The sequence below is a fragment of the Myxine glutinosa genome, chromosome 10 (assembly GCF_964187855.1).
Source record: "Myxine glutinosa chromosome 10, kmMyxGlut1.1, whole genome shotgun sequence".
In the NCBI taxonomy this organism is placed as follows: Eukaryota; Metazoa; Chordata; class Myxini; order Myxiniformes; family Myxinidae; genus Myxine; species Myxine glutinosa.
This window is the reverse complement of record NC_136270.1, coordinates 73,459,379-73,486,647: the sequence shown is the minus strand read 5'-3', so window position 1 is coordinate 73,486,647 and position 27,269 is coordinate 73,459,379. Positions and strand designations below refer to the sequence as shown.

The 27,269-nt window shown below is 42.5% G+C and overlaps 2 protein-coding genes and 1 long non-coding RNA gene across 3 annotated transcripts in view; 1 reads left to right on the top strand and 2 right to left on the bottom strand.

Moving 5' to 3' along the window:
- The window catches only part of LOC144894056 (uncharacterized), a 73,887-nt gene extending 64,248 nt beyond the window's left edge, over positions 1–9,639 (top strand). Inside the window, exons 2-4 of the long non-coding RNA XR_013624755.1 lie at positions 6,841–6,916; positions 7,042–7,089; positions 8,875–9,639. This is a non-coding gene — a long non-coding RNA (uncharacterized LOC144894056). The remainder of the gene's footprint in view (positions 1–6,840; positions 6,917–7,041; positions 7,090–8,874) is intronic.
- The window catches only part of LOC144894055 (uncharacterized), an 81,485-nt gene that overhangs the window by 31,884 nt on the left and 22,332 nt on the right, over positions 1–27,269 (bottom strand). The window lies entirely within an intron of this gene.
- ANAPC4 (anaphase promoting complex subunit 4) overlaps positions 1–27,269 on the bottom strand; it is a 98,905-nt gene that overhangs the window by 67,273 nt on the left and 4,363 nt on the right. Inside the window, exons 3-13 of the mRNA XM_068126754.2 lie at positions 26,149–26,281; positions 24,398–24,466; positions 15,437–15,466; positions 15,288–15,332; positions 11,959–12,046; positions 9,663–9,770; positions 7,072–7,155; positions 6,844–6,930; positions 2,972–3,033; positions 2,439–2,481; positions 2,242–2,318 (exon numbers count right to left, since the gene is read on the bottom strand). Coding sequence (XP_067982855.1) covers positions 2,242–2,318; positions 2,439–2,481; positions 2,972–3,033; positions 6,844–6,930; positions 7,072–7,155; positions 9,663–9,770; positions 11,959–12,046; positions 15,288–15,332; positions 15,437–15,466; positions 24,398–24,466; positions 26,149–26,281 — 826 coding nt within the window. The remainder of the gene's footprint in view (positions 1–2,241; positions 2,319–2,438; positions 2,482–2,971; positions 3,034–6,843; positions 6,931–7,071; positions 7,156–9,662; positions 9,771–11,958; positions 12,047–15,287; positions 15,333–15,436; positions 15,467–24,397; positions 24,467–26,148; positions 26,282–27,269) is intronic.

The following is a 27,269-nucleotide window of genomic DNA, read 5'->3' as shown; positions in this document are numbered from 1 at the left end:
TATCAGATAATTTCCAATTTTGATTTACCCCGAAATTTGTCACACCTTCCAGACAAACGGAAAATTTAACTTACCTGCCAAGCTGCTAATGCCGACTAAATATAATAATGGAAAAACTCAGACAGTGGACTCCATAAGGTGTAACTAACTGGGGCCAGGAGTAGTAATATTATAAATTGTGAAATAAAAAAATAGTAAGCGTGTCTTTAAACTATTGTGAGCATCTTGTTTTTATACGTTTTTTAAAACATCCACCATATGAACTGAATATGAATGAATGAATGATCGTTTTAAGGCCATTTTTTCCCCGCTAGAGCAGGGGGTTAGCCTTGCGGGCCCCATGAGCTCATGGTTCCCTGTTTGAGGCAATGTTTTTATGGCCGGATGCCCTTCTTGACGCCAACCCTTGGTCGCCTCTTACGATGCGCAGGGATACGGTGTACCTATTCTAAACCGGGGTACACACCGGGATCATTCATCCCAGCAAGCTGGTACTCAATTTGCCAACCTCGGAAGGATGACAGGCTGAGTCAACCCCCCTGGCGTTAATTCAGCGATCGACCGGGATTCGAACCCAGGATCCTAGGATCCTAAGCCGGCACCCTAGCCGCTAAGCCAACACCAGGCATCCATCATATGAACTAAACGTCCTTATTTAAAAAGTAATCCTAAGTGTGATGTTTGAATATTGCTATACCAAATTAAATAGTTATTTAACAGCCCTAGTCATTCCCACATTCCTGTTTATTATTACAAGTTTGCCTTTTTACAATAATTTGGCTCTGAATTTGTCCGGATCATGCATGTGCAGAGAGGAGTGAGATCATATTTTTTATTGTCTGCCTGCCTGGCAGTCAAACAAATTTGAAAATCATTCCAAACAGGAAACTTGCCGTTTTAAAGGACGATAGAAATCACACAAACAACAGGAACGGATAACTACTATAACATGTTAGATAGGGTGATGTAATAGACACTGGGAAAATGGTGGCAAAACCTGTAATTTATTTATTTAGGCTTAGGATTAGCTTGCTCTTCAACGAGCCTGGACCATGTATTAAAAATGATATACTTGAACAATGGATAACACATATCACCTTTATAATACTTCCAAGAACCATGATATATATATCGATATATAGCAAGATAGGGCGTGGCATGTGAGGATATGTATTGGGATGAAGAGGAGGCCGTCAATATGGCTATGTCATGATGCCGATTGACGCTGTGTTCTATGATGATCAATTGAGCCTCCATCTCCTAAACTGTGTCTCAATGTCGTCTTATTACAGTGTATTAGGGTGACTAGGGCATGCCCGTACTATATATATATATCTAAAATTATATCCCCCCCCTCTATTTACATGAAATGGTTTGGTCCAAAGCGAACGGCTTGCGAGTGGTGACAATCCCCCCCCTCTATTTACATGAAATGGTTCGGTCCAAAGCGAACGGCTTCCGGAGTTTGGTAAAGAAATCGCCATCGCGTGCACAAACGCGCAGGAAAGCGAATGAATCGCAAATTCGTTTTTATTAGTTGTAAAACATAGTTTAACGCCAACATAGTTTGCAAACGTGAAATAAATGAATACGCTCTCAAATGTGCCATCCGAGGCAGAGTGTGCCCGCCACGTTCGGCACACGCGATCGTTCGCTGCTCTCTGATTGGTTGAATCGTTTTTTGGACATAGCTCGGTAAGTAATTGTCCGATTAATATGAAACCTTGAAAAGGCACATCCTCGGGTCCCCAGCAATATACCTGGCAAGTTAAAAGTATATCGGACCCGTGGTTGTCGAGAAACAGCGGTCACAGACAAACGTACAGACGTACAGACAGACAGACAGAGATTACTGGAATTATAGATAGATGTATAAGACTGCTTCAGTCATGCTGAAGTTTTATTCAAATTTAAGTGTTTTGTGAATTGAATTAGATGTGTGTTTGCCTGCATGGAATAAGGAAGTACAGTTAACCTTTCGAGTGTGAGCCCCTTCATCAGAGCTAAAAAAAAAGGAAAGAAAAAAAAGCCCATTTATCTTGTCCGCTCACGCAGAATATCACTATCCTTCACAGATAGCACTATTCTGTGGTTTTGCAATTTGTAATGATGTTTTACATTTTTGGGACTTTCAAGAAAAGTGACAATTTATGGCTTTCAAGAAAAGTGACAATTTATGGCTTTCAAGAAAAGTGATATTGTTCTGACAAAATTATAATAGTTAGTTATTAGCAAGTGTACCTCTGCAGATGTCCAGTGAGCAGCTTAAGGATGCTGGTGTAGGAACTTTGCATTGCCTGACAAAGTTTCTTTAGGCCCTGCATAATACACACGCACCTGCTCACTCAGTATATGCAAATAGCATCACGTAGCTTAGAAAATTGATATTTAAATCACTTTAATATTTGTGTAAAATATCAGCACGAGCTCTGTCCAACCTTTACGGTGAGTTTGTTTGCCAATAACATCACCATGGAGTCCCTTCAAGAAAATAAAACACAAACCCAAATTAGCTTTGCACATAAATAACGCAGCCAAGAGGGAAATACATTAATTAGAAAAGCACGAGAAAGGGTTGAAGTGCAAAGGAATGCAGAAAGTTTGGGTGAAGAACTATGGACTTCTATCAATTTCATTGGTACGATATTTTCAGTTATACATTAAAGGGGCGGTGGTCAGCATTTCAGTACCCAACCCAAGATGCTCTTTAAGCATTCATCTCAACACATCCAAATAAACACTTTGTGTAACTTTGCCACTGCATAGAACTCACACTAAGCATTGGCAATTATGCTCAGGTTCATTACACACATTGCTTGATATCCTAAGAGTGAGTGAGGTACGCAAAGGAGTAAGTGAGCTAATGGTACTAACATGATCTTATGGTGTAAAATCATTTCAATTAAATGAGAAAATCTTTCAAAGTACATGTTGTGTAAACGTGTACAGAGATGGGGATGGCTTTGCTTGCCTTGCTGTTCCACACAACAGCAGTTCCAAAAGTTCATGGCTCACGCAAATGTCTTTATTTGCCTGAAAATCAAACAAGTGCATTGTCAGCATGCAATAAACAGTCCTTCCCTCCTAAAAAAAATAAATTCTGCAATACTGTGTAAACATCATAAAACCCAGTGGATCATAATGCAGTGAATGAATATGAATGAATGATCGTTTTAAGGCCATTTTTCCCCGCTAGAGCGGGGGTTAGCCTTGCGGGCCCCATGACAATCATGGTTCCCTGTTTGAGGCAATGTTTTTATGGATCATAATGCAGTAGACTCATGAAAACGACGTCTAACCAACAAATTGAGAAAAATAACTTTTAAAGCAGTTAGAGCAAAGTCGATGGCACGTCATCGCAATTCCCCACGCTTCCCACCGAAAGCAAAGTTGAAAGATGGCAAAGAGTTGCACCATGAATGACCCAATATCAAATTTTGATTAAAAAAAACTCTGTTCACCTCTTGGACCCCAAGTCTGCACCTCTGGGGCATGAACTGGGTGTCATCCAAAAAAATCGTTACATATTTCATGACCCTATCCAATGTTGATTGTACATACAAAGTTTCACTAAAAATTGCTTACAAGTACCCGTAATTGAAATATTTTGGTATTTGACCTTTGGATCCTGCCCCAATGAGTGGGGCCAAAAATGGTAATGCTCTCGCACTTTCTTTCCACGTGGTGATCATAACTACTACGTTTGGTGAAATTCTGCCCAACTGTTTAGGAGGAGATAGCGTGATGGACGAAGCTGATTACAATACCCCTCCCTCTCCTCCCTTTCTTTTTTTTCAAAAAGTGTGGGGATTATGACAACTTTTTTTGCAATTGTCAAAATTCCTTTCAGCAATCATTTGCTACATGATTATGCAATAGTATTCCAACAGAAATGCAATATTTCACCAACCTTTCCATCCCCAGATTACTCAGCAAAACAAACAGCAAAATCAGTGGTTCGACCAAAAATGTTACCAAAAGATTTCTCCTCTACTCCTTCCTGGTCATCCTGTTTATTCTCGACAAAAGAATCACCCCTTCCCCCAAAAAGCGATTGCTGTAATTTTATATAAATAATGAGTGACAAAATAGGTACAAATAGCAACATAATCCAACCTAAGGAGTGATAAATGAAACCCTCAAGGCCTGTGGTTTAAATAGAAAGTGTGCCACCATAATTAATATATCACCTGCTCTTTCTAAAGTACTCCATTGAACTCATCGCTTCACTGATGGTAGTTGAACAACAAAACTAATATATGGTATAGTACAGTAATACAGCTTATTGAAAGTCAACGCTTGCAATTTTTACCTGCGACATGTCGCAGGTCAACAAGAGCTTCGCGTTGCTGTTGTTGTTCTTGTTGAGGATAATTTTTTGAAATGTGCCCCCATTGGTCGAACAGCTGCCAGACCACACCCACATCTGTCACTTGACTCCACCCACCATATCACTGAGACAAAATTATATGGCTGCCATCTTGGTTTTCTGGTGGGCCTAACACATTTGGCCTGGAGGCCTTTGCTGATTATAAATATACACTGCCCAGAACCGTGATAACACACGGTACGTCAGAACGCATGGTAACCAAGTGTTATGTTATGTAACCAAGCATTATGTTACACAAATTACTAAAAATAAAGCATTACATAATTTTGACCCCTGTATTGGGGTTAAGCCGTTTCACGGAAACAGGTTGAGATGGTTTGGTCATGTGTTGAGGAAGGATGAAAGTGACTGGTCCAGAAGAGTGATGGAAATTAATGCAGAAGGAAGTACAGGACGGGGAAGACCGAGAAAGACTTGGCTAAAGATGGTGGAAGAAGAAATGCGGGCAAGGGGGTTAACAAGGGGAGATGCAGAAAATAGGGCAAAATGGAGAAGATTGTCATGGGGACCGCAAGGCTAACCCCCGCTCTAGCAGGGAAAATGGCCTTAAAATGCCTGTTGTTGTTGTTGTTGTTGTATTGGGGTTAAGCAATCCGTGACGTGTGATGAATCGGCTCATTCTGATATAACCGTGGGGAGGGTGACATGGATACGAGGTGTCAAGTTAATCTTTTAATAGCACATTAAATGCACATTTCCCAATCGTGGAAACGAAAACGTTCGTGGATTTTGTCGCAAGTTTAGATCACAGTGTGGTCATTATTGTTTTATTCCAAAAACATTTTTGTTTACTGCTAACAAACCAGCATTAATTTTAGTAATACACACTTATTCGTCAACTAACAATATTATGAATCTCTCTTATGTTTCCAGAGATTAGACGTAACATCGATTTTCTTTTTCCAGGTTCCAAATTGCAACATCTCATTGAGTCATGAATAATAGTGTTGTGGATATGAGGATTGTGTTTTTTAAATTGCTTTATTGTGGACCCTCCTGCCTCCAGTTGTGTATAAAGGTCAAAGGCCGTTCCGTAGTTATTTCATAAACAATCACGTTAGCCAATCATAGATTTCCCCCTTGTTGACAGTTCTTTCCTTATTCTGTGTAGTAGGCTAAGGATTTGTTTTCCATTAATTGACACTCCATTGCACCGAATTCAAATAGATAGATCCCCTTTCATTTTCAATTAATAAAGCCGCAATTGCCAACTGTATTCACCGCGACTCCATTAGCCACGAGGTAGGCTCGGAGAAGAAGGGGGAGGAGCTGCCGAATCCTGGGCGTGCCCGCCCATCGTCATCAAGGGTGGAGCCAGAGGGCCGTGCCGACCAATCAGGGCCGAGGCGAGCTCACCGATGGGCGTGTTCTAGCGGCCGGCGGCTTGATCGCCCGCGGCGTTATAAAAAGCGCACGCGGAAGCCGTTGAAAGAAGCGCGGGGGAAGCCTTTGACACAAGTGCGGAGGAGTGATGAAAAGGAGTCCTGAGAAAGCACACAACATCCCCACGGCAGCAGCTTGAACCACAGGAGTTTGAACCACAGCAGCTTGAACCACAGCAGCTTTGAACCATCGCAGCTTTGACCGCCGCAGCTTGAGCGTTGACGGCAGGTTGCTGTTGAGGAAGGGTGGCGGCTGCTCCCTCCCGGCCCGGCCGTCCTCTGGTCCGAGCTGAACCTTCCTCCCGGTCCAGCCAATCGTTCCTGCCTCCATTCCTCATTCGTGTGAGTCCGTCTTTGTTTGTTCTGTCCTGGGTTAATTAAGACTGTAATAGGTAAGCTAGAATTTTCACTGTGTCCTTCTGGTCCGTCCCTCTTTCTGTCTTTATTTTGTTATCCTTCCTTCTCCTTGGTTACTTTTGGTTGTAAATAGCAAATAAATTATATTCGTATTCCCTACTTCTGTCTTCCTCTTCTTCACATCCGTATCGCCTTTGTCTTTTCCCCATTGAACATCTGTGGCACGATTTGGCCCACGTTTAAGGAATCGGGTCTTCGTCATTGTTAACGGTTCGGGCCGCGGCGCCATCCGCTCGGCAAATCCAGTAACATCTTATCCGCGGTCCGTAACAATACATTACCGTAAAGGCTGAGCCTAGCACTATATGTAATGCCATAATGACGTCCCAGACATAATGCCATCCTACTACACCGCCAACTTACTAAATGGAAGGCGATCATCAGGCTTTCCCCCTCCACCCCCACCTGTGTCTTATTCAATGATACTTTTCCCTCCAGTGCTTCAAGGTTCCAGCTCACTGGCATCTCATGTCATGTTCCATTCCTACCCATAACCTTTTTGAACACATGTCTTATTCTTGCACATTCCCCATTTCTCTACCATGCTGCATGTATCCTCTTCATATTCTGTTGTCTAGCTGTTCTATCAGCTTTAACTACTTATTAAAATATAAAAAAAGAGCAAAGTCCATGTGTATATGTGTGTCACAGAACCTCAACATATTTCGTCAAGCCAGTGTCCATCTCCAACAACACATCATCGATAGCACCACTCATGCTCTGAATGGTAAGCTGATGATACTGCAAAAGATTCATCAGATTATGCACTTTCACCAAACAGATTTTTGTAAATGAAAAACAAAATTAAACATTGCTTTTGTCGACAATATACTCACTCAATTTGTCCTGCAGAACAAAGGTGACGAGTGCTGTGAGCCTTACCTGGAGCAGTGCAGAGATGTGAGTGAATGTCCGAGCCATTTTAGTTATCTCCTGCAAGCAAGTTGATAGCAGGCTGGTGTCCCACTGTGACCGATGGATAGGCATTGGGTTGAGAAGAGAAGAAAGGAGATGTGTTATGGCCACTTCAGCACAACTTGGATATTTACCTCCACCACCAAAGGTGGATGGAGGTTGTTTTCACCCCTGTCTGTATGTTTGTCTGTGAACAAGATGTCTCAAAAAAGTTGTGGACGGATTCAGACGAGATTTGGCAGAGGTAGTATATGTGACATGGAAGAAATGATTAGATTTTGGTGAAGATCCGGATTCGGATCCGGCTACTAGAATTTCAAAGTGATTCTTCACTATTGGGAGATACGGCCAAAGACGATATATAGCAGGATATCCCAAAATGTTGTGGACGGATTTGGACAAAACTTGGTGGACAGGTTGTGTGTGTGACAAGGACTAGTCGATTCGATTTTGGTGAAGATCTGAATATGGATTCGAACACGGGAATTATTTAATTTTTAAATGATTCTTCACCATTGAGTGATAGGGCTAAAACCGATACATAGCATGATATCTCAAAAAGTTATGAACGGATTTGGACGAAACTTGGGGGATCGATTGGGTGTGTGACAAGGATGAATCGATTTGATTTTGGTGAAATCTGAATATGGATTCGGATACCATAATTATTTAATTATTAAGTGATTCTTCACTATTGAGGGATCGGGTGAAAAGCGATGTATAACATGATATTTAAAAAAGTTATGGACGAGTTATGACTAAACTAGGTGGATGAGTTGGTTAGATGACAAGAACAAGCCGATTAGATTTTGGTTCAGGTCCGAATGGAGATCCGGCCTATCATTGAAATACAAAACAAACTGTTCAGCCTGGCGAGGTATGCGCTCTACCGAGTACCATTCTAGTTATTTTATTTAATTGACATATGTGGGAAAATTACACGCCCAGACCAGGAATCGAACCCAGGTCCTCTGGTGAACCGTCCCAGTGCTCTGCCATCTGGGTGACCCTGACCAAGCATGCAATTTTCCTGTGAGCTGTCGCCTTTATAATTACAGTATCGTTATAAAACTCACATTCCACAGATAAGCATCTTTTTTGTAAAATTATGGAGATTCTAAGCAAAGTGGTCTGTTCAATCCACATTTAAATAAATGCTGAATTGGGAGATGAAACATGAGTCATGGAAGGAGAAAGAAAACTTCTTTTTTGGACAGTATGGAATTTCATTTTTATTGTTGAGCAGACAAAGTCAAGCAAACACATCAGTTGTCTGAAAGTTGGCTTTGCCAATCTATCTAATTTGTTTTTACAAACTTTATTTCTGTTTCACTCTTGAAGCGATTGTTGATACTGATTTCCAGAACTTCCCCAATTTAATCGGCCTCTCTCTCTCCAGGAGCCTGGTGTTGGTTTAGCGGTTAGGGAGCAGGCTTGGGATCCTAGGATCCTGAGTTTGAATCCTGGTCGATCGCTGAATTAACGCCAGGGGGGGTTGACTCAGCCTGCTATCCTGCCGAGGTCGGCAAATTGAGTACCAGCTTGCTGGGATGAATGATCCCAGTGTGTACCCCGGTTTAGAATAGGTACACCGTATCCCTGTGCATCGTAAGAGGTGACTGAGGGTTGGCGTCAGGAAGGGCATCCGGCCATAAAAACATTGCCTCATAAAGGGAACCATGAGGTCATGGGGCCCGCAAGGTTAACCCCCGCTCTAGCGGGGCAAATGGCCTTAAAACGACCATTCATTCATATTCTCTCTCTCTCCAGGCTGGTGATACAGTAATAGCTTCGGCAGCGAGAGTCGGGAGTGGTCTGGTGAGAGGAGTCAAGTGAAGATTTCCTGGCAGTTGGAGACATCCCCCAGTGTGAGTGCTGCAGGTACGAGTACATAACAATGCAAGATGCAGCGGCAGAACCGGACCCAAGTCCAAGAGGTCACAGCATGACCGGACGCAAGCCAGCAGGAGACTGGACCAGGGTGTGGCACGTCTCCCCTAAACTAAGCTCACCATCCTGTCACACCACAACCACCACGTGCCAACGTAGTGCATGGACAGGTTTCTCTCAGTCTTGTTGCTCTCTCTGTCCTTCTGTCTCCCCTGAATGAAAGCAATTAATTAAGGTAATGCACAAGATGTGAGGATTATTGTGGGCATGGGAGTTATGGTTTATTAAGAATTCTCATTTATTTTAACATTGCTTCACTGTCCTTCCTACCCCTCTTCCTTTTAATAAATCTGGTTTTCCTCCACTATGGAAGTATTGGTCTGGTGCATGGGTCCAGAATTGGGAACAATACACCATGACACGAGTTAAGCCACAACTGTTGGAAGACTTTGAGAGGGCTCAATCTTACATCGTCACTCTCGACTCTAACTCATATTGGCACGAAAACCACATCCTTACTTAGGAGTGGTACAAATGCGGTGGTTCGTCAAGTGTCTCCCTCGGCCCCCAATTCTTTCGAACCGATGAACACATCGCAGGCAGCAGGCTCCTGTATGTATAATCATCCTTTTAGTACAATTCCAGTTTTTTAATGTAGAGCTACGAACCTGAAGATATGTGACAAGACAAGCTTCATTCTCTGTGCAAAGTTCCACAATGGCAGAGAGAGCCTCCAAATTGTCAGATAGGCAAAGTTCCTTCACTCTTCCTGGTTTCTGCTCAACCAACCACAAACAACAAAGCATTCGATAAATAACTGATTCAAGGAAGCAACAAGACCAAAGAGTACAAGTTAATTGACAAATGATATAAAGTACTCTCCAGGTTTTTGTACTCATCATTTGGTCATTACACGTACCTACCTACGTGTACGGTCATTACTACGTGTACATGAATACTGTACTATGGTGTAGAAGTACACCCATCAAACAGCTATTATATAGCAAATAAGTTCAGTCACAGAGCTATTTGAAAGGTAGTACAGTAATAGTTTTATGAAAACACAGAACACAAGAGGCCATTGTATTTCTGCAACTGGTGATACTCGTAAACCTCTCCGTGGTCACACTAATCAGGCCAAATATTGTTTGCTAGATTTTCAGATTAATGATGGAGAAATATTGCTGTCTTAGAAAACATTGACTTCTGCTCATATTGGCTTTACAACCCTATTTACCTTTAATTAGATGGTGAGGGGTCCGCATTAGATCTCATTGAAACACAAGTTATATCAAGGAGGAATTGAGTAACTCCATAAAGTGTTATCTCCCATCGCCCCTCTCGACGCGAACCCACAAGTTAATCCCATTATCACAACTATTACACAAATTGCTAATTCCATGGGGATATATTTGAACTCGAGATGCGGGAATGTGATAGGGGGTAATGAGAGTAATATTAGTTATGACATTTGCACAAGCTAATAGTACGGTATTTGTGTGAAAATGATAGGTCACGAGTCTAATAATGTATTAGGAGATGATAATCATGATTCCCTTCCCCTCCGTATGTGTCTAAACCCCCATTCTCCTCCCCTCCCCTTCTTGAACCTTTAAACCATTCCTTTGTTATCTGTTCATGTGATTTCTTATGACGAAGTGTCGATAGCAGCTCCACAGAAAGCGAACGGCTCCCATCCAAGCATGACCAGGACATTTCTTGTTTCAAGGTTATAAAAGTAGCAATGAACATCAGCCTGGTGACATCAGACAGCTATTACCCCGTATGCGTAGCACAAAGCGGGGTTAGGCGATTGGTTCACTCTGTCTGTCAGTCAGTCTATGATCGAGGAACTACTTAATTACTCCCTCCGGGGAGTAATGCATTCGATCGTGTCCGTCCGTGTGTGTGTTCGTGTGTTTGTGAACAAGATATCTGGAAAGGTTCTGAACGGATTTGGATGAAAGTTGGTGGGATGATTGCCCTTGGGATAAGGAAGAATTAGTTTTTGGTGAAGCTCAGGATATTATTCCGGATCCAGGAATTTTTTGAAGGATTTTTTTTACCATTGGAAGATAGGGCTCAGCAGCGGCCACCCACGGCGTGAGTATGCGCTCTACTGAGTGGCGTTCTAGTTTCCATTTAATTTTATCTTTTGAACACAAACCTGCAGTTTATCAGTGCCTTTGATCTGAATTTGAATTTTGATCTGATTTTTTTATCTGAATTTTTTTATTTGAATTTAGCAAATTGTATGGAATGTCATCCCAAACCCACATGCATACAGATGAGTACGGTTATTGTTTTAATCTGTCTGTCAAACAAAATTGAAAATCATTCTAAACAGGAAATTTACTGATTTTAGGGACGTCATGAATACCAAACAACATGTTCGAATAACTAATGTAACGTGTTCAATAAGGTGGTGAAAAAGGGGGTGCATCAACTGTGGTAAACTTCTGATTCATTGTTTGTTTGTTTTTAAACTATATATTTCAACACTACAGAACACAAATTGCCTTGTTTGCAGTTAGAAAAACCTTCAGTTTAGCTGTACTTGGGCAAAAATTTACGCCGTCTCAACAAATTTAACTTGATGTGTGCTCTGAAGGAGGCGAAACAGCGAGTTTCAGATAAAATGGTAGCACATTGCGATGCAACGACAGAGCTAACTTCATCCAAAATATGTTTGTTTAGTGCAATATTTTCTCAGAGATCATTCCAAAATCGTCAGTTTCTCTGAGAAGAGTTGTCAGTTGGCTTATGGTTGTATAAGTGCATGGATAAACCTCAATGGTGATGAAGAGGAAGTGGGGGAAGGTTACCCTTCCCATGTCCTTTTTATCAAGTCTGCATAGTGTAATTAATTGGAATGCTTTCATGTTACTTTCTATGACAAATTAAATTAAACCTGTGTAGACATATGATTTTCACATTTGAGGGAAGACATGTATCATGACTTACTGGGGTTGATAGCTCAGCAATTTTGAAAATTCCATAGGCATAAAATGCCACAGCAGAGTGATCATTTCCCAGCACAAGAATGTTGAGTCTGTGAAAGGTTTTGAACCGAAGTCATACTCATTGAAGTACAAATGTTATACATTTAACTGGAAACACATTTACAGGCAAAGTGGGAGACATCCCTGCCCAATCACAGCAGTTCACATGCTGACAAATTATTGATAACAAGCAAACAAAGCACATCATGAACATGATTTACAGTAAGGGGAAGAAAACATTGTTTATTATTATTTATATCTCTACAGTGTATATAGAACATATTACTGAAAAAATAACCACATTGGGAAATAAATCATACCAAAAATCCGACCAAGACTCCTTTAAAAAAATTACAGTCACGTGAAAAAGTAAGTACACCCCATGTAAAGTTTTGACTTTTTCAACATATTTCAACATACAGCTATTTGATCTTCATTTCAACAATATTTATAGATAAAGGTGATATAATATAACAAATATCATGAAACATTTACATTTTGTAGTCCATTGTATAATTTAAATAAACATGAATGCAAATTTCGCATATGGAAAAAGTAAGTACACCCCTACATTTATCACTACTTCAAATACCTAAAATTAGAATCAGGTGCACCAGCTCAGGTGCAAATGATTAGAACATTGTTAGAGAGGATCTTGGAGGAACCTGTCTTATTTAAACCTCAGACATTTAGTTTGGTTTGCTCTTTATTGTTGAAGTGTGCGGCATCACCATGCCTAGATCAAAAGAGCTATCTGAGGCCTTCAGAAAGAAGGTTATAGATGCTTACGAGTCTGGGAAAGGATTTTAAAACAACTTAAAAAGATCTCCAAACAATTTGAAATCAATCATTCGACTGTTCAGAAGATCATCTACAAGTGGAGAAGATTCCAAACAACTGCCAACTTGTTCAGGCCAGGCCGCCCCAGCAAGTTCAGCACGAGAGCAGACCGCAAGATGCTGAAAGAAGTCTCGAAGAACCCCAGAATGTCATCACTGGACCTACAGGTAGCTCTTGCCACTGTTGATGTCAAAGTGCACGAGTCTACCATTAGAAAGAGGCTGCACAAATTTGATCTACATGGGAGGTGTGCCAGGAGGAAACATTTACTGTCCAGAAAGAACATCAGGGCAAGACTAAAGTCGGCCAATGAACACCTCGGCAAAGACCAGCATTTCTGGAACAATGTGCTCTGGACAGATGAGTCAAAGGTAGAGCTATTTGGCCACAGTACCAGAAGACATGTTTGGCGAAAACCAAAGACAGGATTTGACCACAAGAATCTGATACCAACTGTGAAGCATGGTGGTTGAAATATTATGGTTTGGGGCAGCTTTGCTGCATCAGGGCCTGGGCAGCTCACCATCATAGAATCCACTATGAATTCTTCATTGTACCAGAGGGTGCTTGAGGATAATGTGAGGCCATCTGTCGGAAAGTTGAAGCTCAACCGAAGGTGGACCTTGCAACATGACAATGATGCTAAACATACCAGTAAATCCACCAAGGAATGGCTGAAAAGAAAGAAATGGAGGGTTCTGGAATGGCCAAGTCAAAGCCCGGATCTAAATCCCATCGAGATGTTGTGGGGGGATTTGAAACGAGCTGTGCATGCAAGAAACCCCTCAAACATCGCACAGCTGAAAGAATTCTGCATGGAGGAGTGGGCAAAAATTTCTCCCAGTCGATGTCAGCGACTGGTAGACAGTTATAAGAAACGCCTACTTGAGGTTGTTTCTGCCAAAGGGGGCAATACCACCTATTCGAGCCAAGGGTGTACTTACTTTTTCCACATGCGAAATTTGGATTTATGTTTATTTAAATTATACAATGGACTACAAAATGTAAATGTTTCATGATATTTGTTATATTATATCACCTTCATCTATCAATATTGTTGAAATGAAGATCAAATAGCTGTATGTTGAAATATGTTGAAAAAGTCAAAACTTTACATGGGGTGTACTTACTGTTTCACGTGACTGTATGTATAAATCTATTTTTTGTTGATGAAAGTAAAAGAAGAAAAAGAAATGTGAACAGTGAAAAGAGAGATGGTGTGAGAAGAGTTGGAAGATGCCGAGAAATCTCTACAGGGTGTTACGATGGACCTCTACCCTTAAGGGTGCACGGAATGGTCACGTAGACTTGGATAAATATATATTAATACCAGGGGAGCAGAGGGCATGCTCCACCAAAAAAAATCTTTGAACACGATGAATCATTTTCCTGCATTCTCGTGCAGTTTTTTAAAATCAAGATTTAGGTTTTTTTGGGTTTTCGATAAAGCATTAGAAACACGACTTCTTTGGCACACGGTTTGCAATAAGCAAAACCAGGCCCGGATATTTTTCTACGAATACATCAAGTGCTGTTTTTGTCAATTACCTGGTCAAGCCAATTCCATCACCAGAGATGTTAATTTCAATCCTATATCAATTTTTTATAATTAGCAATACCGGTTCCTTGCGGACCAGATTATTCCCCCAGAACTGGTGTATTTTATTATAACTTGCAACACCCCCTCCCACTTGGAGCACCATTCTGTCATACAGATTTACATAGAGAGAGAATTGGGGTCCTCCCACCAGCCAGAATCCTTGGGACTATGAATTTTTTTTTTTTAGCCCCTAAAAGCTGCCCTGGCATCTGCCAGTTTTCAAATCGTTACGTACAACCATTCAAGAGGGCATACAAGTCAAACAAACACACAAATAAATGCACAAACAAACACTTCTACTTATAGTACGAGATGAGATCAGCTTTCCAAATTACTACATTTTGGCTTGCCACCATGCTTTGCACCACCAGTGAGTCTGCGCATTATATTTGATGCAAGTCCATTTTCGATACTAAAATCTGGATAATGCAAGACCACTCTCACAAATATGAAATTCTTTTTAAACTATTTTAACAAGGAACTGATACTCTAGGTCCCCCACATTTTGGGTGGTATGAGGAATATATCTGAGTAATATGAAAGCTAAATCTTGAACGGTTTTTGAAATATCGTGTACACAACGTACGCAGATGGATGATCGGTCGGTTGGACGGAGCTCATTGTAATGTCCCTTGTCTCCGATCTTGTCAGAGGGGCGGGGACAAAAGCTTTTACACAGGTAAATCTATTTTTTTAAAGAAGTAATTTTTTTGTGAGGAATGTAATTTCCAAAAATAAAATTTCCCATGTTTCAGAGGACATTACACATTCATGCCATTCCTCACACTTTGTGTTTTTATATAGTAACAAGATAAAAACGCAGAGAAGAAAAAAAAAAAACTTGATATTACCTGCATTGACCAAGTAGTTTACTGATGTCATCAGAGCTCTCTTCACTGAATAATGAGAAATATTTAGTGTAGAGAATTTCTAACATCAAAACAACACTTAGTGTAAAAATAAAAACAATTAAGGTTGAACAACTGAACTGAAAACTTACCCAAAAACCTTATCTGAATAGGTGTAACCACTGCAAAGGAGAGAGAGAGAGAGGAAGACACATTTATGAACGGCATCATGTGTGCAACTGTCATAATAAAAACATTTATCACGATGCAATTCCAACCACATATGAATGAAAATAAGCACAGTGGTTTTGAAATGAAATTACACAATTCTCATTTTCCACTTTCCCATACAACATGCAATCTGGTTTCAATTGGCTTTATTTTGGTAACCTATTGAAGGTTGAACTAAAAGACACTTTCAATCACTTCTCATATGTAGGTGTAATTGCCACATCTGTAGCACAGGTGACAAGGATAAAACCTGCAGACATCCCTTTATTCTGCAGAAATTAAGTGCTGAATACTGTGCAATTTTAAATTGTTGCCCTCTTCGAGATAGGGCCATTGACATATCTGAAGACAAAACTCTGTTCCCAATAATTGGTCAAAATATAAAAACAGTGTTATAGCTCGAAACACCTTGCATGTGGTAGAGCCCAAACTACTTCAAATACAAATGACAGTGAAAACTTAAGAGCAATTACAGCAATTTTTATTTATTCATGAGATACAGTAAACGGGTATGTCTTCAGCAGGGTTGCAGTTTGACTTTTCTAAATTATATTTGATCCAGTATTAACAAGTAATAGAAACATTTTTTAAATGCAAAAGGATGGAGGTATGTTACTCCAAAAAGTATGTAAATAAGGTAGTACTAGCCGAAACCCGTGGAACATTCACGGAAGGGAGGATGTGGTGTATGGATAGAGTGTACCATTATGGATGGCATAGGGGATTTGCTTGTCCGAGTAAGAGTTAGGAAGAAAGATGAGAATGAAGAGTGCGTATATGAACAACGATCGCCGACACCGGCACAAATGCATGCTCTGGATTGTCCACTCAGTGGACGGCTTGCTTTCGCCTTCGCCTGTCCAATCAGTGGACGGCTTGCTTCGCCTTCGCCCAGCAGACACCAATACGATGGCGTCGTAAGATTGCGTCGTATCGGCAGTTAATCGGATGCTTTTGGGCCCCAACGTCGGCTAATTCAGATTTTTCGAGTATGGCTGTACGTGATAAACAAAGAGCGCGGTTCGTAGATGGTAAATCCATTAGTGCCGTGGGCATCGGGTCACTGGGTGCGGCGTAAAAGGGATAACAAAGTCGAGTCCTTACGCTATTATTATATAGATTATTAATAAAGGCCTCAAGACCTATTCAACTTGAATTAAAAAACGCGACATTTCGGCTATTCAAGAACACATTTGTAACCTGTCAATCAAAAAGGAAAATGTTTTGTTGATCGTCTTCTCAACAAAACGTGTCGACAAAACCAAAGGAATATTCAGGATTTTCACAAAATCACGACACCTTGAAAGATACACCAAAAAGCTGAGGTGAATTCCGGTGATGCAGTCATCTTCTTCATCTGCACCTCATTTTCTTCATGTGAAAATGAATCGATTTAAAATTCCATAGAACTGTGTCGTTTATGTATATTTTTATTTTATTACATTCACGTAGTTTCACATTCTTGACTTCGTGGAGCTTCAATCTTTTGTGGTTCAAAAAAATAAAATAAAGATGGATTCTTCTTCATCGCATCACATCGCATTCTCTTCCTGTGAAACTGTTTCATAGAACTGTGTCGTTTATGTACATTTTTATTTTATTACATTCACGTAGTTTCACATTCTTGACTTCGTGGAGCTTCAATCTTTTGTGGTTCAAAAAAATAAAATAAAGATGGATTCTTCTTCATCGCATCGCATTCTCTTCCTGTGAAACTGTTTCTCTATTTAACGTTTCCAAAATCAAAACTTCAAAAACTTCTTCACTTCGATTCGAAAAAACTTCAAACTTCAAAAAACGTTTCCAAAACGTCACTCCATTTAACTTTATTAAAATGACGATAAAGACGTTTCCTTATACAGTGGAACCTTGACTTACGAGTTTAATCCGTTCCGTGACCGAGCTCGTAACTCAAATTGCTCGTATCTCAAATCAAATTTCCCCATTAAAATGCATTGAAATGCTATTAATCCGTTCCAGCCCGCCAAAAACCACACCAATTTTTTTTAAAATATACAGTATATATAAAAATATCTCGCGCTTTATATTTCACCTGTATGCCAGCATACAAGCTGGCAGGATGGCCTGGACTGGAGGTACGCACACTTGACTCTAAAGTCTAAACTGTCCAGCCTGGGTTTGAATCCCGACCCAGCTATAACCTGTCATGGGTGAATCACAGGCAGGGTGATTCATCAATGTGTGTACCGCTAAACTGGGCGCCCCATTTGCGTCCCATTAGTTGTTGGATGTTAAGGATCTCACCGTGTTTTCCACAAAGAGAAGGCGAGCTATCGCCGGCACTCTGAACAAGTTGACGGCAGAGATACTGTACGTGCACGGCAAGATAACCACGTGTCGCACGATCTCTTGTCATGGTCCACAAGATTATCACAGAGAGGTGCAGCTTCCAGCGTTTCGAGATATGATCCAGACCTAACTTTTGAGACCAGTCCCAGCCTTCTAGGCCCCATGGTTGGTTCAGACGGACCCGACAACGGACGTGTTGGATTTTACCGCGAGCCGATTCGAGCACCGACGTGCCGGCGAACAAAACCAGTCATATCTTTTGAACGCGTGGCTCGATTTTTACAAAATAAACTTTTTCTTGAAGGTCTGAACCGTGCGCTCAAAACGATACCGAGTTTGACCCTGAGAGAGCCGTTTTGCGCCGGAGATACTGTACGTGCACGGCAAGATAACCACGTGACCGGGTGGCGAAAGCTCGTAACTCGGATCTCGGCTCGCATCTCAAAGCAATAAACTGCCAGAGTGACGGCTCGTATCTCGAAAAACTCGTAAGTTGGGGCACTCGTAAGTCGAGGTTCCACTGTATATCCTAATTTAAAATGTTCAAGGGAATAAAAAGACCATTTGGTTCACACCATCCATGTTCACACCACTCGACTGTCCAATCAGCGGACGGCTCGCTTCGCCTTCGCCCAGCAGACGCCAATACGATGGCGTCGTATCGGCCGTTAATCGGACGCTTTTGGGTCCCAAAGTCGACTAATTCAGATTTTTCGAGTCTGGCTGTACGTGATAAACAAAGAGCGCGGTTCGTAGATCGTAAATCCATTAGTGCCGTGGGCATCGGGTCACTGGGTGCGCCGTAAAAGAGATAACAAAGTCGAGTCCTTACGGTATTATTATATAGATGGTCACAAGAAATTATCATGTGAAACCATCCCTACATCTTTCTTTGAATAATGGTTGTCCCTGCACAAGACATCAACTGTGTGTGTGTGTGTGTGTGTGTGTGTGTGTGTGTGTGTGTGTGTGTGTGTGTGTGCTTTTTTGTTGTTCCCCTCCCCCATCACGAGAATCGATGTTGTAATGGTTAGAGCGTTCGCTCCGAGTCTGAGAGTTCGGTGGATTAAACCCTGATAGAGTCTTACCAAAGACTTTAAAAATGGTACGTGCTGCTAACGTTCTTGATGGTCAGCATTTAAAAAGCTTACAACATGGACAAACCCTAGGTTGGCAACCATAGAACAGGCTTTATGGGTCGAGTCTCCTCGGTCAATGATGGCGTGTGCCATCATATTGCCTTTATATGGCTGGTACACACGGGTAAGTGTGTGGTATAGATGGGGGGTCACCACTCCTCTCCGTCCCTCTGCTGGCCATTTGGGAATTCACCCTCTTCCGCCCGTGCTGTTGGAGTCGACTGGACTCTCATCCAGCAGATGTGCAGAGCCATCTGCCATTTAAACCGCATGGCTGCGGACCGTTATCCTGGTAAGAGGGGCTGACAGGTACTACACCTTGCCCATAGGTGACCTGGGATTATGCAAGGCAGGGGCATACATCCCCCTGAGGTATCAAAAGACACCCGTGTGTGTGTGTGTGTGTGTGTGTGTGTGTGTGTGTGTGTATGTGTGTGTGTGTGTGTGTGTGTGTGTGTGTGTGTGTGTGTGTGTGTGTGTGCATGCTTGACTGCAGGGGTAATGTACTAGTCTTCTCCGAAAACACTTATCAGGTCGATGCAAAACTTTAAATTTATGATCAACTCCCTATGCTAAATGAGGTTCTATAACTAAAATATCATAGGTCTCGTGGTCTGGCAGCCATAATGGATTCAGGTTATGAAACCTTTTTAAAATCTTCATTGCAATTACAAAACCTTCACTGCATGTTTTGTGTGTCTGTGCATGTTTTCATGTTCAATGTGTTAGCTCTTACACGAGCCTTGATTCTGTATACAAAACAAAAAAAAATCCTCTGTCAAACCGCTAAATCAATTGATGCGACATTAAGTATATCCTCGAGTACCCATGGGGATAACAGTTTGAGATGTTACAGTGGTTTCAGAGAAGATTTTTCAAGGTTTTCCTTCAATCCAATATGGCTGCAAAACCATGTGACCTAAGATGTCATACTTAAAAAATTTTATAATTAAAAAAACCACTTTATTCCAGTTGCCTAGTCGATCATATATTTGAAGTTTCACAACAATCGCTTAAGCAGTTTCAGATAAGGAATTTTTTTAAGGCTTTCGCTCCGATCCAATGTGGCTTCCAAACAATGTAAACTATGGCGTCATACTTATCAAACTTTACTGCTCGTGACTCACAGTTTTGTAAGTGCCGACGAAGAAATCACTGCTCGCAGTTATGTGTCATTGGAAAAACAGTTTAAAACTAGTCATTAGAAAAACTGTTCAACATAAATGACATAATAGGATGGCATCATCATTGGAACAGGCGGCATGGTCCCCAGCATCACTGTTCGTAGTTCTAAGTGGCAGTTCTTGGGATCGACTAGCCAAGATAAATTAATTTTGATTAAAATGACGTTGGTCATTGGATCGGACATTGTTTGGTACCTTGCATAACTGCTCGCAGTTACAAGTGGCAGTTCCAGATATATATATATATTTTTGTATACTGAATCGAGGCTCGTGAAAGAGCTAACATTTACTTCACAAACAAATCAACCAGACAAACAAAATATATAAAAAGAGGGAGCGGAAGACAAGAGAAGGGGAAGCACACAAACACTTGAGAGCACACAACATTTAAGAGCAGGGAGATGTGTGGGAGGGAGAGGGCTTGGGGGGAGGAGGCGTGGGAACGGGGGGGGGGGGGGGGAGACGTATCAAACACAAGGACACCAAGGACTTCCAGGACAGAAGTTGGTATTTCAAAAAAGTGGAATTGGGGTGAAATAGCGGGCATAGAAAAGTTCAAGGTTTTGGATGGGGGAAGATAAGAGATGGTGGTGAACAGCTGTTTTAAAGACCTGGAGGGTGGAGTGGGATTGAAGAGAGTGAGGGAGTTTGTTCCAGAGGCGGGAGAAAAGAGGAATGAAGGAGTGAAGGTGAGCAGAGAGTCTTGATTTTGGCAGTTTAACAATAAGAGGGTTGCAGGCAGATCTTGTGCGACCTGCAGGAATATTTGCTGGACAGAGCCCAAAGAGAGCTGGGAGGGGGGCAAGGCCAGAGAGGAGTCGGTAGAAGACGGAAAGACCACCAACCTGCCTGCGGTGAGTGAGTGAGAGGCCCTTGGAGTTAGCTTCATCGCAGGAGATTCCAATGATTCTGAATGCTTTGGTTTCAACAGCGTGAAGACGAGCTAGGTGTGAGGCAGGAGCACCAGCCCAGAGGGGAGAGCAGTATTCCATTGAGCTGCGGATGAAAGCCTTGTATGTGGTGAGGAGCTCAGGTGTGCCAAGGAAGGACATCGCACGACGGAGGATGCCCAGTCGGCGACTGGCTTTGGAGGCCAGATTTGAAATGTGGTTTTCCCAGGAAAGATCATGGCAGATAGTGAGACCCAAAAGCTTGAGTGACAGAACTTCTTGGAGAGGATTATTCAGAAAGTGGCTGGGAGGGTTGTCCAGTCGGTCTTTTCGGAGAGACATCGTAAGAGTGTGAGATTTGTCAGGATTGAAAGACATGTTCCACTTGTTTGCCCAGTCTGTGATTTTGTCCAGGTCTGCAGAGAGTGAGGAGGTTGCAGACTGCCGATCTGAGGGATGAAGAATGGAGCGACAGAGAGTAGAGTCATCAGCAAAGAGATAGAGAGGATTTTCAAGAGAGTCAGAGAGATCATTGATGAAGACCAGAAAAAGCACAGGGCCCAGAACACTGCCTTGGGGAACTCCAGCCTGAACAGGAAGAGGAGATGAGAGAAACCCATTCAGGGCCACACGTTGACTACGACTAGAGAGGAAGTCCGCCAGCCATGCGTGGAGATTTCCATGGATACCAAAAGAGGAGAGTTTGGTGAGTAGAGCGGGGTGCCAGACCGTATCGAAGGCACGTGATATGTCAAGGGAGACAGCTCTAATTTCCTGTTTGGCATTGAGGACCTCCATCCATTGTTGAGAAAGCAGAAGCAGCATGTCCAGAGTAGAGTGACCAGGTCTGACACCAAATTGATGATCAGAGATCAAGCCATTGGAGAAGAGGAAAGATTTCATATCTGAAGCAATGATGGATTCCATGACTTTGCTGATAATTGGGAGAAGGCTGATTGGTCTGTAGTTGCTGGGATCTGTTTTTGCACCTTTTTTGTGCAAAGCGGTGATGTTGGCAGATTTCCAAGCAGATGGCAGATGACCTTGAGCAAAAGAGAGGGTGAAGAGAACAGAGAGAGGGAGTGAAAGAGCGGAAGAACAAGATTTTAGGACCCGTGGGCTGATGCCGTCAGGTCCAGTTGCAGAATCAGAGTCGAGGGTTGACAGAAACTTTTCCACCTTGTCAGGAGGAAAGGACACAGAGTCCAGGAGCAGCTGGGTACGACTGGGTACGGTGGGTACAGAGAGGGATGGGTTTGGGACACAAGATTTAGAGGCAAACACAGAGTTGAGGCATTCAGCTTTTTTGCGTGCGGAGTCAGCCGTGTGGCCGTTTGATGTGAGGGAGGGGATGGAGGGGGAACAAACACCAGGAACAGATTTGACCAGACGCCACCAGGATTTGGAAGAGGGAGACAGATAAGAGAGTTCTGTCCTGAGAACGGAGAGATATTGTTTCCTGGCTCTCCTGAGGGTGGACACACACTTGTTTCGGGCTTTGTGAAAGGAAATGAGATTTCCTTCCGTTGGATTTGCTTTCCAGGAGACGAAAGTAAGTTGTTTCTGGGCAATAGCCTCACCACAAGATTCCGTGTACCATGGACGGGAGGAAGGGTATGACAACTGAAGACGAGATGGGATAAATCTGTGCATGAGAGAGCAATTTACTTTGGAAGAATTCCCAGGATGAGTTGATGTCAGACGCGGTAGAGATGGGAGACCAGTCCAGATGTTTGATGGCTGCTTGAAGACCGTGCTAGTTGGCCTGAGTGAAATGCCAGACTCGTCGACGCTGAGGAGGCTCTCTGAGAATGGTCAGAGAGATGTCCACTTTAACAAGCACATGATCAGATGAGCCGATTGGAGCAGAAGAAGAGCAGCAGACATTTTCAGGGAAGTTAGTCATAACTAAGTCCAGAAGAGAAGATGAAGATGATATTATTATTATCTATATAATAATAGCGTAAGGACTCGACTTTGTTATCCCTTTTACGCCGCACCCAGTGACCCGATGCCCACGGCACGAATGGATTTACGATCTACGAACCGCGCTCTTTGTTTATCACGTACAGCCATACTCGAAAAATCTGAATTAGCCGACGTTGGGGCCCAAAAGCATCCGATTAACTGCCGATATGATGCCATCTTACGACGCCATCGTATTGGCGTCTGCTGGGCGAAGGCGAAGCAAGCCGTCCGCTGATTGGACAGGCGAAGGCGAAAGCAAGCCGTCCACTGAGTGGACAATCCAGAGCATGCATTTGTGCCGGTGTCGGCGATCGTTGTTCATATACGCACTCTTCATTCTCATCTTTCTTCCTAACTCTTACTCGGACAAGCAAATCCCCTATGCCATCCATAATGGTATACTCTATCCATACACCACATCCTCCCTTCCGTGGATGTTCCACGGGTTTCGACTAGTTATTATTATTATTATTATTTACCTGGTAATTCAAGAAAATGTGAAAAAATATTTTATGCAGATCAGTGAAGCTTGGAGATGAAAGTGCCATAAAAAATGTTTTGATAAAATAACATGTCAGAATTCAGTTATATGCTTTTGATCAAAATTATAGGAAAGAAGAGTTTAGTGCTTTATCTATCTATAATTCCAGTAATCTCTGTGTGTATGTATGTATGTATGTATGTATGTATGTATGTATGTATGTATGTATGTATGTCTGTGACCGCTGTTTCTCGACAACCACGGGTCCGATATACTTTAAACTTGCCAGGTATATTGCTGGGGACCCGAGGATGTGCCTTTTCAAGGTTTCATATTAATCGGACAAGTAGTTACCGAGCTATGTCCAAAAAACGATTCAACCAATCAGAGAGCAGCGAGCTATCACGTGTGCCGAACGTGGCGAACAGACTCTGCCTCGGACGGCACATTTGAGAGCGTATTCATTTATTTCACGTTGGAAAACTATGTTGCCGTTAAACTATGTTTTAAAACTAAATAAAACTAATTTGCGATTCATCGTAACTGCGATTTGCGACCTTCCGGACAGTGAAGACTTCACTTCCGGCAGCCAATCACAGAACGCGTTGTTGCGAGCCGAGCCGAGCGCGTGCGCCATTACGGTTCGTAATTCGATTTCTTCCGGAGAAAATAATAATTTCTCGATTTCTTATGCGCATTATTTCTCCCAGAGCGAAGGGCGGAAGCGAAGAGCGTTGTTTTTTTTTGTTTACAGGCGTACGGGCGTACGGGCGGGGTAGAGCGTACGGGTAGCGTTTTTTTTTTTTTTTGGCAAGGAACGGGCACCCACGTACGGGCATGCCCTAGTCTTATGTAATTCCACAAAAGCTACCAAAAACAATGAAGTTTTGCAGATAATTATTACCACTACCTCTTGGGCAATGCAGGCAGTTTGGGCAGGTACATGGTGTGGTCATCTTCGTAGACATGAAATTCAGACCTGCGCAAACAAGAATGCAATAAATTAATACGCCCGAATGTGGACTGAAAAAATTCTCAACCCAACATGGTAAATGATACATTTCAAGGCAAGTTATCCCTAAATAAGTGGGAATACAGCAACGATCCGACGTTAATCATGAAGGTTGTCAATGTTGTCTGAAAGAGATGTAGATGGGGTCATCACGGTTTGGAGGATTGGCCAACACACAGAGAAGTTAATTGAATGAGTAAATCGCCTTGCCAGTCCCAATAAAAAAAACGATATATGCACCACCATTCTCCCTCGCTTTTCATGCAAATGGTGAGAAAATTTCATCCCATCTCAATTGCCAGTTCTGCCTCATCATCAGGGTCTTCCATTGAGGATCCCAAGCCTGTGCCTGAGGAGGAGGGAAACTATTTGTCCTGGTACAATCACTACATCTGAACTCCGACTCAGACCCCATGCAGGAGAGCTTTTCTCAAGATGGCGAAGCACGCATACAAAAACCGCTAGCTCCAGGACAGCTCACAAACATTCTTCCCACAGAGCGACAAACAAACCCTCTGACCACCCCCCCTCCGCCACCCATCGCGGTCGATGGGCATCCCATTCCCACAATAACCCATCATAACCAAAGAAAAACATGTAATGAAATAGATAAGCATGGGACGGGTTGAGTGCTGGGCATCGGGATTACATGCACGTCTTTAGAGGCCTAGCCTAGCTCCAGACATAATGGCCTCGCAGACGTAACGCCGTAGTGACATCCCGGAGAAAATAACGTGACAAGCAGAGGGACGGACAGAGAAATCCGTCTATTTTAATATACAGTATAGATGAAGTCCGATGTCAGGCCAAAGCAGCTTCTTCTCCACTCTGCAAAAGTGCAATCAATGTTCAAAAAATACGCATTATGATGTTGTGTTTGTATGACAACAACAAACGCTGCTTTCCATGAGAGCACACAAAAGTGTTTACATCAATTTCAGGACAGATTACATGATGATAAACAGCTATATCTTCGAGCTATTATGCAGTAGGTAATCATTAGAGTTAAATAAACATCAATAGTGTGCACCCCCCAATGCTAGCTATTGCACGCCGCCGGGTAGTTGTGCTACATTAGCAAAAACGATTGTGCAATGTCGATATATTGCTAGATCGGCGATATTCGGAGGGATGGTAATGGAGTAGCAAAAATATCAACATCGTCCAGTCCTACTCTCAATGGGAGCTATTTTAGTTTACAATAGGCCCATGGTAACCCTTTGCAAATTACAAGCTGCTGAATCGCAAAATAATTTCACAATGTAAAAACTTCCGTCGTTAAATTGCAACTGACCATATCCTCAAAACTCAAAGCCAGCTCACTTCCTGCTTACACCCCTTCCTCACACTCACTATTTAAGAGTGTCTACTAATTTGCCGTCCGTTGTGCATTGTACTGGCGTTCCAGGCCTGGCGTTCGACTCACTAAGCTGGACTTTGTGCATTGTACAATCCAACAAAATAAAATAAGGCAATTCTGTGTGTGTGTCTGATATTTATGGACTCCAAAACGGCATGGCCAATCTCCATCAGATCTTGCAGACCTGAGGGGAGTACCCAGGGTCAGGTCATATGCACAAAATTATCCCTCCGCCCCCCAAACACAAATTACACAAATATATAAAATCCGATGAGAATGAGAAACCCACCTGCGTCTCTCAGCAACATCCACCCAGTGCATGCAGCTGATGTCCCGTAGAGATGTGGTGCTGTATAGAATTGCGGCCTTCTCTACATCGCATAGTACCAGCTGTCCAGTGTCTCCATAACCCACGGCCAGCACTGCAACACACACTTAGACTTTCACAAGAGCAGCACAAGCACTCAAAATCATTTAGGCTTATTGTAAAATGACACCAATTTCAAACATACAAGCACAAGCCAATTCTTTTCAAGGAAAACATCAAATCACAACTCTACTGTTTTTCATCTAACATCAAATGGTCTAAATATCACACTGTTTTGATGTCATGTGTAATGCCGGCCCACCTTTACGGTCTGGAGGGGTGGCACTGACAGGGAGACAACAATAGAGGCTGCAGGTTTACGAGAACAACTGGGTCAGGAGGATTGTGGGAATGAAGAGGGTGGATAGAAGGAGAATGGATGAACTGAGGGAGGAGATTGGTGTGCAGATGAGCTTGACGGGGAGATTGGTGAAAAGGAGGCTGAGATGGGCTGGACACGGTGCGGATGGGGGAAGAAAGAATGGCAAAGAGCGGATGGGTTGAGGGAGCAAGGTAAAAGGAAAAGAGGTACACCGTGGTTTAGATGGCAGGATTGTGTGAGGAGGGATATCAGTAAGGTTAGGGAAGTTGGAGAGTGGAGAGAGTTAGTTGGCTGAGGACAGAGGGAAGTGGAGGAGCATCGTGATCAAGGCCGGGCAGAAGCTTGGTGCCATTGGACCTCACCACTTATAAAGGGAAGTGAAAGAGAAGAAGTTCCTCAATCACAAACTGACGATCATAAACTGATAAGACAGATGGACGGATGGACATGAACAAATTGCTTAACCCCGCTTTTCGCTACATGTGCATGGGGTAACAAGTTACGGTATATGGCTTTATGCTGGCTGACATAGTAGACCCTGCTCTCTGCTGCCCCTATAGGATGATCTGCAGCATTACATACACTCGGACCGTGCTTAATTTTTGGACAATGTCACATCAGTTGGGGCTTTTTGTACGTAATGTTGTACAATTCCCTATATAAAGCATTTCTTATGCAATACTGTAGACTATGAGTGGCAACAACCAAAGTCTGCTACAGC